Consider the following 16,519-nt stretch of genomic DNA (forward strand, 5'->3'; position numbering starts at 1 on the left):
ATCATCTGGCTGTTACATTGGAGCTGTTTGCATTGGACACTGCCCTATTGTTTTAAAAAGCCTGTATTCTCCCCAATTGTAATCCTTTTTGGCTATCTGATTGCTTTTTTGCTGGTTGATCATGTAATCCCTTTCTGCCATGTGATTACTTTTAAGCTGATCGATCACATCAGAGTCCTGACCTTCTAAATACTCTCTAGGTGTAAACTCAGCTGCCATCATGCCCCACTTGTCTTTTGTATGATACCTTGGAGCTGGGCCCTACCTCTCATTTCCCTGCGTCAATCTACATTCTGAGGCCCAGTGGAAGCCTCAGTTGCATTTTGGACATGGAGTTTTGGGTTTTCTCTCACCCTGTCTTCTCACTCTATCTCCATATCTACATTGGGCTCTCAGATGTCCTATTTACACATTGAAAGCATCGACGAGTTTCTCTAGAAGTCCTTTGCCAAGAGGGACCCTGTCTTTCCGTGTTCATCATAGTCTGGGTATAATATGCATTTTTGCCCACTGCGGCATAGCGTCTTTTCATCTCCTCTAAATGAGTATCTTTGTGTAGTCTCCATATAATTCTTTTGCAAACCTCATTGGCATTTTCCTTAGCCAGATGTCTGGTCATTATTTCTGTAGCTGCATTTTCTCCAATGGTGACAACTGTTTGCAAACGTCCCACAAAACCAACAAAAGGTTCATTGGGACCTTGCTCTATTTTTGTGAAGGCTTTACCTCCATCTTTCTGTCCAGGGAAAGAACCCCAAGCTTTTGTAGCCACATTTGCGATCTGCTCATAAGGTGTTGTTGGGTAATTAATCTGTTCTGAATTCTCTCCATACTGACCTTCACTGTCTAGTTGGTCAAAGGTGATTTGTATATTAACTCCTGTTTGCCTATTTCATTGGGCTTGAATCCTACATAATTTCTGATACTCTGATAAGCCACAACAGATTCTGTCCAGGTTCTAAACATGTCCTTGCTATGGATTTCCAATCACTTGGGATTAAGATTTCATAAGACAAATTATCTAGTAACATCTTAACATAAGATGATGTAGCCCCATAAAGAGTGCAACCCCTTTTCAAATCCTTGAATTTTTTTCAAATCAAAAGGAGTGTGTCTTCTCCTTTTTTGACCTGAAGAGTCACCTGAAGATTGAAGAGATTCAATCACAGGGTATGCATTTATAAAATCAGATATATCTTCTCCTTCATTTTTTGCCTTAACTAATGCCTTTTCTAATCTTGCCACAGGCTCCTTAATAGGTGGTTCTGATTGCATTTCTATCTCTCTCCCCCTCCTTCTCCCTCCACCCATGCAGAGTTAATTGAGGGACAGCGATGGCTCTGCTGTACCTGCGCTCTGAGACTCTGAGAGCATGCTGAGACACTGTGGGGGAGGGGTGACCAGGTCCCGAGAGACTCCAGCTGTTCCGGGTTGTATTCTTCACCCGCTGTGTTTTTAGCTTCTCTGCTGGGCTGCTGGCTTGCTGCCAGGGTTTGGCAGCAATATCAATATCTAATGCTGTAGCGAAGCTTTCCCCGCAGAGACAGCTGACATCACACCTCCCTCCCCCTCCTCCAGTCTGCACAGCTGTGAGCTGCCTGCAGTGTTCTTGCTGATACTGCCTGCCCTCAGCCTGCCCGATCTAAGACTGTCCCCACCCTCGAGCAAAAACAGATCTTTCCTGATGAATTCCAAGGATGTCTTCTCTTTGTAATTATTTGTGGTTTTTTTTTTTTTTTAGTCAAGCATTAATTCAGAGGCTTGTGATGAAATGAATTCTGAGAGAAAACATGGAGCTTAAGGAGCTCTGTGCCTCCTCTCTGCCATTTTGGTTGGAAGTCCAACCTTTTACTTCTTCCAGATGAACTTTATTATTATTTTTCCAAGCTCTGTAAAATAATTTCTTGGGAGTTTGATTAGTATGATACTGAGTAAGTAGATTAACTTAGATAGTATCTCATTTTTATAATACAAGCTTGGCTTACCCCTGATTACTTGTTATTTTTCCTATTTATTAGACTGGACTTTATTTGTGTAGAAAGTGCTTTGTAATTGTGTTCATATCATCCCTGACTTTACCTTACCAGATAGATTCCCAAATATTTTATACTATCAACAATTATTTTAAATGGAATTTCTCATTATATCTCTTGCTTGTAGTGTTCTTGTTGGTTTTCTAGAGGGCTTGGAGCAGCCTTCCTTTCAGTAGAGTAATCACCATAAGAATAGCCAGGGAAAATTCCAAATTCTTTATTGTCTCCTTGCCTAGGACTGGGCAGCTTTCTGGAGAACCTTTCAGACCAACCTTGGTCTTAGTGGGGGAACTGCAGGAGGTCAGCCACCACTGTGGTATGAGATAAAGTGAATGAATCTGGCTAAGTCCCAGGCCTTGTGCTTCAGCCTACAGCCACTTCAAAAGTGGACCATAGAATGAATCAGCCTCTGAGTCCCAGCTGGCTGTTATATACTCTATTATAATTACATCATTGTAGGTGTGAATCTTGTAGAACTATATTAAGGACTAAGTACATGTACTGAACTAGGGAGCTATTAAGCACCATGCTAAACTAGATAACTATTGTATTCCAAGTCCACTGACTTAACACCTTGTAAGAATCCTTGTTTCAGAGTTCTGGCCCATAACACTTGCTGCTGGGCTTTGTTGGTAATATATAAAGATGCAAATAATTTATGTGGATTTATTTTGTATCCTACAACTTTGCTGAAGTTGTGAATTGTTTCTAGTGGTTTTTTTTAGTTGATACTCTAGGATGCTCCAAGTGTACCATCATATCATCTACAAAGAGTGATAATTTAGTTCTCTTATTACCTACTCTAAGTACTTTAATCTCTTTTTATTCTCTTACTGCCAAAGCTAACAATTCTTAATAAAATATTGAATAGTAATGGTGATAGTGAGCAAACTTGTTTCACCCCTCATCTTACTGGGAATGATTCTAATTTATCCCCACTACATATGATGCTTGCTGATAGTTTTAGATACCATTTTAAGTAAAACTCCATTTACTCCTATTTTCTCTAGTGTTTTTGATAGAAATGGGTATTGGATTTTGTCAAATGCCCCTTTTTTTATTTATTAAGATAATCATTTGATTTTTGTTAGTTTCATTATTGATATAGTCAATTATTCTAATAGTTTTCCTAATAGTTATTCCAAATATTGAACCAGCCCTGCATTCCTGGTATAAATCCAACTTGATCATACTATATTATCCTGGGTATAACTTGCTGTAATCTCTTTGCTAATATTTTAAGATTTTTGCATCAATATTCATTAGGGAAATTAATCTATAGTTTTCTTTCTATGTTTTGCCCCTACCTGATTTAGATATCAGCACCATATCTGTATCATTAAAGGAATTTGGTAGGAGTTCTTTTCCTATTTTCCCAAATAGTTTGAATAGTATTGAAATTAACTATTTGTTACTGGCCCTGGAAATTTTTTCTTAGGAATCTGCTCAATAGCTTGTTCTGTCTTCTTTTCTAAAATGTAATTATTTAAGTACTTTATTTCCTCTTCTGTTAATCTGGACAATCTATATTTTTTATAAGTATTCCTCCCTTTCAGTTAGATTATCAGATTTATTGGCATATAGTTAGGTAAAATAACTCATAATTATTGCTCTAATTTCCTCTTTATTAATGGAAATTTCTCCCTTTTCATTTTTAATATTAACAATTTGATTTTCTTCTTTCCTTTTTTCTTATCAAATTTACTAAAGGTTTATCTGTTTTGTTGTTTTTTCCATAAAACCAAGTCTTACTTTTGTTTATTAATTTAATAGTTTTTCTTTCAATTTTATTAATCTTTCCTTTTATTTTAAGACTTTTAAATTTGGTATTTAATTAACAGTTTTTAATTTGTTCTTTTTCTAGCTTTTTTATTTGCATGGTCAATTTATTGATTTTCTTATTATCTATTTCTATTGTTCTCTAAACTTCCCCTAAGAACTTCTTTGACTGCATTCTATAAAATTTTGTATGTTATCTCATTATTGTCATATTCTTGGATGACGTCAATTATTTCTATCAATTATTGTTTCACTCACTCATTCTTTAGGATTAGATTATTTAGTTTAAATTAATGTTTTTTTTTAAATTTTCTCCTGGCCCTTTATTACATGTAATTTTTATTGCATCATGATCTTTACTATTTCTCTTTGAAGCTAAATATGTCTGATATTTTCTCTTTGAACCAAATCTGTTGAGGGTAAAATCGACACAATGCTCATCCCACTTTCTTCTTTCCCTCTTCATGAGATGTAATTTACTCCATTTTACCTGCATTTTTCTCTTCTTCCAGTACAATCCCACTTTTCACCCATAGTTTCTTTTTTATATCATTACAGTAAAATAAAATTATACCTTCATCCTCTAAGGAATCAAAAGTTAAGATATCATCTTCCTCTCCAAGGTTGTAAGCTTTTTAACTTTTAAAAGAAATAGTTATTTTTTCTATCCTTTTTGCCTGTTTTGTGCTTCTCTTGAGTTCTGTATTTGAAGATCAAATTTCATGTTCTGCTCTGGTCTTTTTATCAAAAATAAATGAATCCAACTGTTTCATTTAATGACCATCATTTTACCTGAAAGATAATGTTTAATTTTACTGCATAGTTACTTGGTAGTTGCAATCCAAGTTCTTTTGGCTTTTGGAAAATCAGATTCCAGGCCCTTCCATCCATTACATTTGGAAACTTCTAGGTCCTGGGTAATCCTGGTTATGGTTCCTCAATATTTGAATTGTTTCTTTCCTGTTGCTTGCAACATTTTCTTTTTGATCTATAATTCTGAACCTTAGTTAAGATTTTCCTTGAAGTTTTCATTTTGGGATCTCTTTCAGGAGGTTATTGGTGAATTCTTTTAATGGCTATTTAACCTCTGATTCTAGGGCATCAGTGCAGTTTTCCTGAAAAATGATGTGTAGGCTTTTTTTTTTTTTTCCAATCATGGTTTTCAGAAAGTCCAATAATTGTTATATTTTCTCTCCTGGATCTATTTTCCAGGTCAGTTATTTTTTCCAATGAGATATTTTGCATTTTATTTTGCATTTTCATTTTTTGTTTTGTTTTGTTTGACTGATTCTTGAAGTCTCATTGAATCATTCACTTCCATTTGTTCAATTCTAATTTTTAGTGAATTATTTTCTTCAGTTAGCTTTTCTATCTCTTTTTGCATTTAGCCAATTGAACTTTTAAATGAGATGTTTTGTTCAATGGATTTCTTTTTCCATTTCAGACATTCTGTTTTTCAAGGTGTTGTTTTCTTTTTCCATTTTGTCAAATCTACTTTTTAAGGAGTTATATGCTTTTTCTAGTTCAGTAAATCTATTTTGTAAGGAATTTTCTTCAGTTAATTTCTGTGTTTCCTTCACTAAATTCTCCTATAAGGTTCTCATTTCTTTTCCCCATTTTTCTTCTAACTCTCTTTTAAGATCCTTTTTGCATTCTTCCAAGAGAGCCTTGTGAGATGGGAACCAACTCATATCATCCTTTGGGGCTTCATCTGGAGATGATTTGCCTTAGTGTCCTCAGAGTTTGAGGTCTGTTCTCTTTCTCCATGAAAGCTGTCTATGATTAGAGTTTTTATTGCTTTTTTTGCTCATTAAAAAAAAAAAAGTTGTTGTCTGCTCTCAGGGCAAGGGGGAGATTGTCCCAAATTTTCTGTTATGTGTGACAGAGGCTTTTCCCTGCTTTGGGTTGATGTACAGATTTCCTTCCTGTACTTCATGGGTGTAGCCATGTCCCACATTATTCTGAAGTTCAGAGGCTTACTCTTTGCCTTTTGTATTTGCGTTGGATATTTCACAGCTAAACTGCTGATCTACTGGCTTCTGAACCAGGAGCTTAGCCAAAGCTGGTGTATTTTGGCTAAAAGCTAAGAGCCTCCAGGTAGATTTCTTGGTGTGCTGATGCCACCCTGAGTCCCTGCACTGCATCTGCAATTGACAGCCTCCCCCATGCCCAATTGAAAGAGACCTTTTCTGTAGTTCTTCCAAAATATCTTCAGCTAGAAATTTGTTATGCTTTAAATATTTGTGGGTTCTGTGACTCCAGAACTCACTCAGAGACTTGATCTGGTGTGGATCTGAGAGATGCCATAAAGAGCTCAGATAAAGATCTATCTACTCTCTGCCATCTTGGCTTATACCCCACTTCCCCAGCCTTAAACATTTTTTGAAAAGATAACAGCTCCCATATAGATTTTACTAAAAAGAATAATAAAAAGACATGGAAATCACAAGCAGCACATATACTGTTCTGAAAGCAAAGTTAATGAAATAAATTCAACAGTCTCTATTTTTAAGAATAAGATATTGTTCTTTGCATGGAAATTTGCATAAATTCTTCAAATATACTTTATCCCCTAGAAAACCAATATTAATAACAATCATTAAGAGTTTTTATTCTATCCATTTGATTTGTCCTGAAAAGTTATTATTGCATTTATGATATTGTAAAATATATTCTCTGCCAAAAATAGAAACATTTGCTAAAAATAAAAATATCAAAATAAAACTGAGTTATTATTTAATATTTGCATTTTAATAATCTGAATTAGTACACTATCATTGTCTTGTTCTTTCTAATTAATTATAGGTTCTTTATTATCACTTCTTCTGTATTTCTAGGGTGAAACAAAAATCTTAAAGCTAAAGAATCTTCGACCTCAGGACTATGCTAATTACAGTTGTATTGCTTCAGTGAGGAGTGTATGTAATATCCCTGATAAGATGGTGTCATTTAAACTCTCCAATAAAACAGGTATGGAACTATTTCTGTGTATTAAACATTAAGCTCAGTTTGTTAGAGATTTAAATTTTAAATTATTAATATTTTTATTTACTTTTTTGCTAGATACTGTGATAGATTCAGGGGAAGGAGGAAAGAAGGGAAGAAGAAAGAAAGAAAAAGAGAGAAAAACAGAAAAACAGAGGCAGAGAGACAGACAATTAGAAAGACAGAGACATAAATAAAGAAAGACGCAAAAAGAGAAAAGCAAGTTGCTTGCTGTCACCTCTCTCCTCATTGTTCTTCATGGCATCCTGGTAAATGAATATCTGAATAGTGTCACCTGCATAACTCAGAGATAGGTAGTCTAATGAGTTTTATTCAATTTTTCTGGCTTAAGGAGAAGTTAATTAAGGGATAAGTTTTTATGAAGGACATTTTAAGAGTGAGCATATATGGAAAAGTGAGTATATATTCAAATATAGGAGAATATTTGTCCAGCTGAAGAGTAAAGAAGACATGGCAAGCAATCACAAACCTGTATTAAGTATACTAGGTACTGTGCTGACAGCAAGACAATAAAGAATCAATTTTATTTAATGCTGATATTTTAAACTGATGCAAAGATATCAGAGCTTTCATTCCAGAACTTAAAGATACTCCTGTATCTTAAAACACAGGAGAACACAAAATACTGGACACATTTAAAAAATGCCTGAATATTTACTATAAAAAATAACTAACCTAGAAAACTGAATGATGAGATATTAAGAACAAATTGACTCTGAAAAATATAACTAAACAAAAATTTACATACTTTTCTCCAATTAAAAACAATCCAGAACTATTACAGGGCAATGTGAGTATATAAACAATCCATCATAAGTCCTGAAGTATCTTATCCAAAATCCAGAGTTTTCATTATGAAAAAAGAATATTGTTAAGTATCCAGGAAGAAAAACATAAATAACCAGGGAAGTATAGTCAAGCTCATAATAAGATATACACACACACACACACACACACACACACACACACACACTGCATCACAGATATTAAGGTTGATTTATTTATGTTTGAAATAATGCAGCTCTTAGGGAACCAGAGCAATTTAATTTTTTAAAAAAATATAGCTTTTTAATTACAAGATATATGCATGGGTAATTTTACAGCATTGAAACCTTTTGTTCCACTTTTTTCCCTCCCCCCAATGGCAGGTTGACCAATACATGTTAAATATGTTAAAGTATAAATTAAATACAATATAAGTATGTGTATCTTAACAATTATTTTGTTGTACAGAAAAAATCAGATTTTGAGATAGTGTATTATTAGCCTGTGAAGGAAATGAAAAATGCAGGCAGACAAAAATATAGGGATTGGGAATTCTATGTAATGGTTCATAGTCATCTCCCAGAATTCTTTCACTGGGTGTAGCTGGTTCAATTCATCACTGAGAGCAATTTACTTTAAAAAAAAAAAAAAAACCTTTTCAATAGTATTTTATTTTAATAATTACATTCTATTTTTTTTTTCTTCCTTCCCTTTCCTCCCCCTTTCTCAGGACAACAAGCAATCTGATATAAGTTTTATATATATATATATATATATATATATATATATATATATATATATATACATACAATCATTTTAAACATATTTCCATGTTAGTCAGATAACATGAGACTTAGCAGCAACTACAATAAAGGTATGAAAATACAGAAATCTAATATGTTAAATGGTAAAGAAAAAAGGGATCAAAACTGAAAATAAAAGGTCTTTTAAAGCTACATAATTTTTCAAGGGGTATTGACTCAATATAATAGAAGACTATTGTTTGTATTTAAGGGTTTTTATATTTTGTTTTTTAAATTACATTAACAGACATTTATACAATTTCCATTTCTAAAGAAACTTCATATAAAAGACAAAATAATGAAGCAAAGTTAATAATATAGTGATCTCATCCAAAAATGTCTATGTATTCCATATCTATAGCAATAATTCTCTATTTTTTAAATCAACACAAAACATTTTTCCATTCTGAACCCATCCCCACCAAAAAGTAAAGAAAAAAGAAATCTCCCTCAATGCCTGTTTTCAAAAGTACATTTGTTTTACTCTACCCCTAAACCTATCACTGAAATTCAATGATATAGTATTTATTTATCCTCCCCTGAGTGAAAGGTTAATAATAATAATGCTTTAATAATGATAATAACAGGCCAAGATGGAGGAGAAGGCACATGCAACTTTCTAAGCTCCTCTAATGCCCTCATGACCAACATTAAATTCAACCTCAAAAATAGCGCTTGAGTGGTAAAACCCATGAAGATTAGAAGCACAACAACTCAACAGCCGAAGATAATCTGGAAGATCACAAGGAAAAGTTTGTCCTGAGGGGCTAGGAACAGACCAGTGCAGGCAGGGAGATGCTAGCCTCCTGGAGCAGACCAGGGTTGGGGGTGACCTCTGAGGCTAGAGATGACTCTCCCATAGGCTAACTGCTCTGCCTTAATTATAAAGCAGTAAACCGGCAGAGAAATTAAAACCAAAGACAGAGGGTACTCCTTAAAAAATGCCAGAACCTAATAAGATCTGGCAATAGCCACCCAAAACTGGAAGTGACTCAGGCAACCCATAACACAGCCCTCCAATCATTCTACAGTTAAGGCTTTTGTGGGGCAGGTACAAATCTACACAGTAGGGGGGCACAGCCCAGGGCAGCCTCTAATCTGCACAGTGGGGAGCGTGGCCTGGGGCAATAGAACTTTCCCAGCCAACTGTGCTTCCCTGAGCAGGGACACTTCTGGTCCCCACTGCCCCAGGGGTAGTAAAACGTTCACTGCTCAGCATCTAGCCCTAGGGCAGTTGTTAACCCACACAGTGGGGTTCTTTGCAGGGCACTTCTTCAGCTCCACAGTGCAGGCCTCAGTTACTCCTGCGGGAACTCTTTCCCAGAGCACTCCAGTACCTCACTGCTCTTTTTAGCCAATTGACAGCTATCCTTACTCTGCAGAGGAAGCTGGTAACCTTCAGGCCCTGAAGGCAAACCCTACAGGTTTTAACAAAATGAGTAAAAAAAATCAAAAGGACAATCAGTAGCTTCTATACAGAAAGAGACCAGCTTTTCAACTCCGAGGAGACTAATAGCAAACAGTCTCCAGACAATTGTTGGTCCCCAACACAAAAGGCTCTCCTAGAAGAGACTATTAAAAACCTTAAAAGAGAACTAGAAGAAAAATGTTGAAAGGAAAGAGAAGCTATGCAAGAGAGCAACAACTTCCTGAAATGTGAATTGGAAAAAGTAAAAAACTCCCAAGAAGTGCAGGGAAACAGAATTTATGAATTGGAAAAAGTCAAGAATTCCCAAGAAAGTAGGATTTTTGAATTGGAAAAAGAAAATAACTCACTAAAAAAAAAAAAAATTAGTGAAATGAAAAAAAAATTCATAGAGCAAAACAACTCATTTAAAAACTCAATTGGACATATAGAAAAAAAAGTTAAAAAAGCTAATGAAGAAAATAACTCACTAAAAATCAGAATTGAACAAATAGAAATGATTTATTCATTGAGACATCAAGCATCAGTCAAGCAAAACCAAAAAAAAAAAAATGAGAGATTAGGAAAAAATGTCAAATATTTACTTAGAAAAACAATAGAACTGGAAAATAGATCTAGGAGAGATAACCTGAGGATCATGGGACTACCCAAAAATCATGATGAAACAAAGAGCCTAGATACTATTTTACAGGAAATCATCAAAGAGAACTGCCCAGAAATAATATAACCAGAAGGTAAAATAGGCGTTGAAAGAATTCATTGAACACCTTCTGAAAAAGACTCTAAAATAAAAACTCCAAAGAATATTGTGGCGAAATTTCAAAACTATCAGACTAAAGAAAAAATAATACAAGCAACCAGGAAAAACACAATTCAAATACTGAGGTGCCACAATAAGGGTCACTCAAGATCTGGCTGCCTCAACATTAAAGGATCGAAGGACCTGGAATCTAATATTCTGAAAGGCAAAATAACTTGGAATGCAGCCAAGAATAAACTACCCAGCTAAGCTGAGCATTTTTTTTCCCATGGAAGAAGATGGACATTTAATGAAACAGAGGAATTCCATGTGTTTCTAAGGAAAAAGCCAGAGTTAAACAAAAAAATTGATCTCCAACCATAGGACTCAAGAGAAGCAGAAAAAGGTAAAAGGAACTCTTGAGAAATGTATTTCTGTGGTGGATAAACAAAGAAAACCACATGTATAATTTGATTTTACTGATATAACATAAAAAAGGGAAGTAGAAATGGAAAGGGGATAGTGTCAGAAAAAGGGAAAAGGGGAGATAAAAAGAGGGAGACTACATCCCATGATGAAGCAAAGGAAGCCTATCATATCTGAAGGAACTTAGAGAGGGGGAGGAACAAAGTGGATGATTACCTCCAAAAATATAAGCTTCCCAGATTAACAGAGGAGGAAGTAAATTGCTTAAATAGTCCCATTTCAGAAAAAGAAATAGAATAAGCTATTAATCAACTCCCTAAAAAAAAAAAAAAAATCCGCAGGACCAGATGGATTTACATGTGAATTCTACCAAATATTTAAAGAACAATTAGTCCCAATACTATATAAAGTATTTGAAAAATAGGAAATAAAGGAGTCCTACAAAATTCCTTTTATGACATAGACATGGTACTGATAGTTAAACCAGGTAGGTTGAAAACAGAGAAAGAAAATTATAGACTAATCTCCCTACTAAATATTGATGCTAAAATTTTAAATAAGATATTAGCAAAAAGACTACAGAAAATCAACCACAAGATAACACACAATAATCAAGTAGGATTTATACCAGGAATGCAGGGCTGCTTCAATATTAGGAAAACTATCAGTATAATTGGCCATATTAATAACCAAATTAACAAAAACCATATGATCATCACAATAGATGCAGAAAAAGCATTTGATAAAATCCAACTTCCATTCCTATTAAAAACACTTGAGAGTATAGGAATAAATGGAATTTTTCCTTAAAAAATCAGTAGCATCTATTTAAAACCATCAGTAAGCATTATATGTAATGGGGACAAACTGCAATCATTCCCAATAAGCTCAGGAGTGAAACAAGGTTGCCCATTATTACCGTTACTATTCAGTATTGTATTAGAAATGCTAGCTTTGGCAATAAGAGTTGAGAAAGAGATTAAAGGAATTAGAGTAGGCAATGAGGAAACCAAATTGCTCTTTGCTGTATGATATGCTGATGATATGATGGTATACTTAGAGAACCCCAGAGATTCTACTAAAAAGTTATTAGAAATAATCCACACCTTTAGCAAAGTTGCAGGATACAAAATAAACCCCACTTAAGTCATCAGCATTCTTATATATCACTAACAAAATCCAATAGTTAGAATTACAAAGAGAAATTCTGTTTAAAGTAATTACTGATAGTATAAAATATTTTGGAATCTATCTGCCAAGGGAACATCAGAAATTATATGAGCAAAACTACAAAATACTTTCTGCACCAATTAAGTCGGACCTAACCAATTGGAAAAATAAGAAATACTCTTCGATAGGGTGAGCAAATATAATAAAGATGACAATACTACCTAAACTAATCTCTTTATTTAGCGCTATACCAATCAGCTCCCAAAAAACTATTTTAATGACCTAGAAAAAACAACAACAAAGTTCATATGGAAAAACAAAAGGTCAAGAATTTCAAGGGAATTAATGAAAAAAAAAATCAAATGAAGGTGGCCGAGCTGTACCAGATCTAAAATTATATTATAAAGCAGCGGTCACCACAACCATTTGGTATTGGCTAAGAAATAGACTAGTTGATCAATGGAATAGGTTAGGGTCAAAGGACAAAACAGCCAATAACTTTAATAATCTAGTCTTTGACAAACCCAAAGACTCCAGCTTTTGGGTTAAGAACTCAGCATTTGACAAAAATTGCTGGGAAAATTGGAAATTAGTATGGCAGAAACTAGGCATTGACCCACACTTAACACCACACACCAAGATAAGGTCAAAATGGGTTCATGACCTAGGCATAAAGAATGAGATTATAAATAAATTAGAAGAGCATAAGATAGTTTACCTCTCACACCTATGGAAGAAGAAGGAATTTATGACCAAAGAAGAACTAGAAATCATTATTGATCACAAAATAGAAAATTTTGATTCTATCAAATTGAAAACTTTTTGTACAAACAAAACTAATGCAGACAAGATTAGAAAGGAAGCAATAAAGTGGGAAAACATTTTTTTCAAAGTTTCTGATAAAGTCTCATCTCCAAAATATAAAGAGAATTGAGTCTAATTTATAAGAAATCAAGCCATTCTCCAATTGATAAATGGTCAAAGGATATGAACAGACAATTCTCACATGAAGAAATTGAAACTATTTCTAGCCATATGAAAACATGCTCCAAATCATTGTTAATCAGAGAAATGCAAATTGAGATAACCCTGAGATACCATAACACACGTCAGATTGCCTAGAATGACATTGAAAGATAATGTGGAATGTTGGAGGGGATGTCGGCAAACAGGGACGCTAATACATTGTGGGTGGAATTGTGAATACATCCAGCCATTCTGGAGAGCAATTTGGAACTATGCTCAAAAAGTTATCAAACTGTGCATACCCTTTGATACAGCAGTGTTTCTACTGGGCTTATATCCCCAAGAAATCTTAAAGAAGGGAAAGGGACCTGTATGTGCATGAATGTTTGTGGCAGATCTCTTTGTAGTGGCCAGATACTGGAATATGATGCTCATCAATTGGAGAATGGCTGAATAAATTGTGGTATATGAATATTATGGAATATTATTGTTCTGTAAGAAATGACCAACAGGATGATTTCAGTAAGGCTTAGAGAGACTTACACAAACTAATGTTGAGTGAAACGAGCAGGGCCAGGAGATCCTTATATAAGTCAACAACAATATTATAGGATGATCAGTTCTGATAGATGTGGCCATTTTCAGTAATGAGATGAACCAAATCAGTTCCAATAGAGCAGTAATGAACTGAACCAGCTATACCCAGCCAAAGAATTCTGGTAGATGACTATGAACCATTACATGGAATTCCCAATCCCTCTATTTTTGTCTGCCTGCATTTTTGATTTCCTTCACAGGCTAATAGTGCACTATTTTAAACTGTACATTCTTAGGACATATATGCTTTAACATACTTCACATGTATTGATTAACCTGCCATTGGGGGGAGGTTATAGGAGGAAGGAGGGGAAAAATTGGAACAAAAGATTTGCCAATTGTCAATGCTGTAAAAGTACCTATGCATATAACTTGTAAATAAAAAGCTATAATAAAAAAATTAAAAAAATAATGATAATAGCAGCAATAATAGCTAGGATTTATATCAAGACAGTGAATAGGGTATTGGGCCTTCAGTCAGGAAGCCTATCTTCCTGCATTCAAATCTAGCCTCAGGCACTTACTAGCTGTGTAACTATGTTAATTTTTATTTATGTTAATCCTCTGAAAAAGGAATGATAAACTATTTCAGAAATGATGGCAAGAAAATCTCATGGCCAGTACGGGTTTCCATGATGTCATAAAGAATGGGACATGAATGAGAGACTGAACAGTAACAAAGAATTTATATACCACCTATCATGTCCTAAGCACTGATGCTAAATCTTTTATACTATTATCAGTATTTGATCACAATGATTCTTGAGATAGATGCTCTTCTTAAACTCATTTTATAGTTGGGGAGACTGAGATGTTGGAGGTTATATTTGAACTCATCTTCCTGATTGTAGATCAACTAATTCTATCAGTTTTACTAGCTGTCTGGTTATTATAATATCATAGTTCTTACAACTTTCAAAGTTATTGTATACATGATTGTCCTGGTTTTGTCTTTCTCATTTATCTTCAAAATTGTTCATTTTTATAATGTATATATTATAGTCTATCGCAGGCTAAACACTAGAAATATGAAGAAAGGTAAAGAAATTTTCCTGATTTTAAGGAGCTCAGAGTCCTATAAGGAGAATCCCCAGCATTTTATGTAATCTATAGTAATTTTAAAAATTTCTCTCTCTTCCTCCTAGATTTTGCATAAAAAAATCTAATGATTTGTATGGATTTATTATTTTGGGTCCTATAATTATAACTATTATTGTTTAATTCTATTTAAAATTACTTAAGTATACCATAATATTATTTGCATAGTCATAATTTTGTTTCTTTTTAAAAGTAAGGTTATTTTCATGATATCTATTTCTTGTTTTATTTCCATAAGCAGTATTTTTAGTATTATGTTGAATAGAAGTAGTGACAATTTATTTGGAATAATTTTAGTTTATCTCTGATATAAATAATATTTTATTTCACATTAGTTCATATCGAACTACTATTTGTTATAAGAGAAAAAGTCCATTTATTTTTGTGTAATATATTATTTTCATCAGAAACGTGTTGATTGAAACTATTTCTAGTCATATGAAAAGGTGTTCCACATCCTTGTTGATCAGAGAAATGCAAATTAAGACAACTCTGAGATACCCTACTCACCTGTCAGATTGGTGAAGATGACAAGAGAAGATAATGATGAATGGGATATGGGAAAACTGGGACATTGATGTATTGTTGGAGTTGTGAATGGATTCAACCATTCTGGAGAGCAATTTAGAACTATACTCAAAAAATTATCAAATTGTGCATACTCTTTGATCTAGCAGTGTTGCTACTGGGCTTATATCATAAAGAGATATTAAAAAGGGGAAAGGGACCTGTAAGTGCAAAAATGTTTGTGAGAGCCATTTTCATAGTGGCTAGCAACTGGAAATTGAAGGGATGCCCACCAATTGGAGAATGGCTATATAAATTGTGGTATATGAATGTTATGGAATATTGTTGTTCTATAAAAAATGATCAGCAAGATGAATACAAAGAGACATACATGAACTGATGATAAGTGAAATGAGCAGAGCCAGGAGATCATTATACACTTCAACAACAAATAGTAATATGATGATAAGTTCTGATGGCTGTGGCTCTCTTCAACAATGAGAGAATCCAAGTCAGTTCCAACTGATCTGTAATGAATAGACCCAGCTATACCCAGAAAAAAAACACTGGGAAATGAGTATGGACCACAACATAGCAATTCCACTCTTTCTGATATTGTTTGCTTGCATTTTTGTTTTTTCTTCTCAGGTTATTTTTACCTTCTTTCTAAATCTGATGTTCCTTGTGCAAACAAGATAACTATAAATATGTATACATATAATGTATTGAACATATACTTTAACATATGTAACATGTATGGGACTACCTGCCGTCTTGGGGAGGGGTGGAGGGAAGGAGGGGAAAAGTTGAAACAGAAGTTTTTGCAAGAGTCCATGCTGAAAATTACCCATGCACATGTTCTGTATATAAAAATCTATAATAAAGAAAAAAGAAATGTGTAGATTTTTCAAAAGCTTTTTCTGTCTGTATCTATTGATATAAAATATTACTTTTGTTGATTTTCTTACTAATATGGCTAATTAACAATAAAATTTTACTAGTATTAACGTTGCAGTCCAGCTATGAATACTACCTGGTCATGGAGTATAAGGATAATATTGATAATATTTTATTTGAAATTGTTATCTTTGTTCATTAAGGATATTAACCTACATTTTTTTCTGGTTTTGATATAACCTATTAAAGAAGATACTTGGCAGAATCTCTCATTTTTAAATTTAATACTGACATTGTTATTTGAATA

At 33.9% G+C, this 16,519-nt stretch overlaps 1 protein-coding gene across 1 annotated transcript in view; it reads left to right on the forward strand.

Moving 5' to 3' along the window:
* MDGA2 (MAM domain containing glycosylphosphatidylinositol anchor 2) overlaps positions 1-16,519 on the forward strand; it is an 816,139-nt gene that overhangs the window by 248,725 nt on the left and 550,895 nt on the right. Inside the window, exon 5 of the mRNA XM_051978002.1 lies at positions 6,650-6,782. Within this exon, the coding sequence (XP_051833962.1) occupies positions 6,650-6,782 (133 nt within the window). The remainder of the gene's footprint in view (positions 1-6,649; positions 6,783-16,519) is intronic.

The sequence above is a fragment of the Antechinus flavipes genome, chromosome 2 (genome assembly GCF_016432865.1).
Source record: "Antechinus flavipes isolate AdamAnt ecotype Samford, QLD, Australia chromosome 2, AdamAnt_v2, whole genome shotgun sequence".
NCBI lineage: Eukaryota > Metazoa > Chordata > Mammalia > Dasyuromorphia > Dasyuridae > Antechinus > Antechinus flavipes.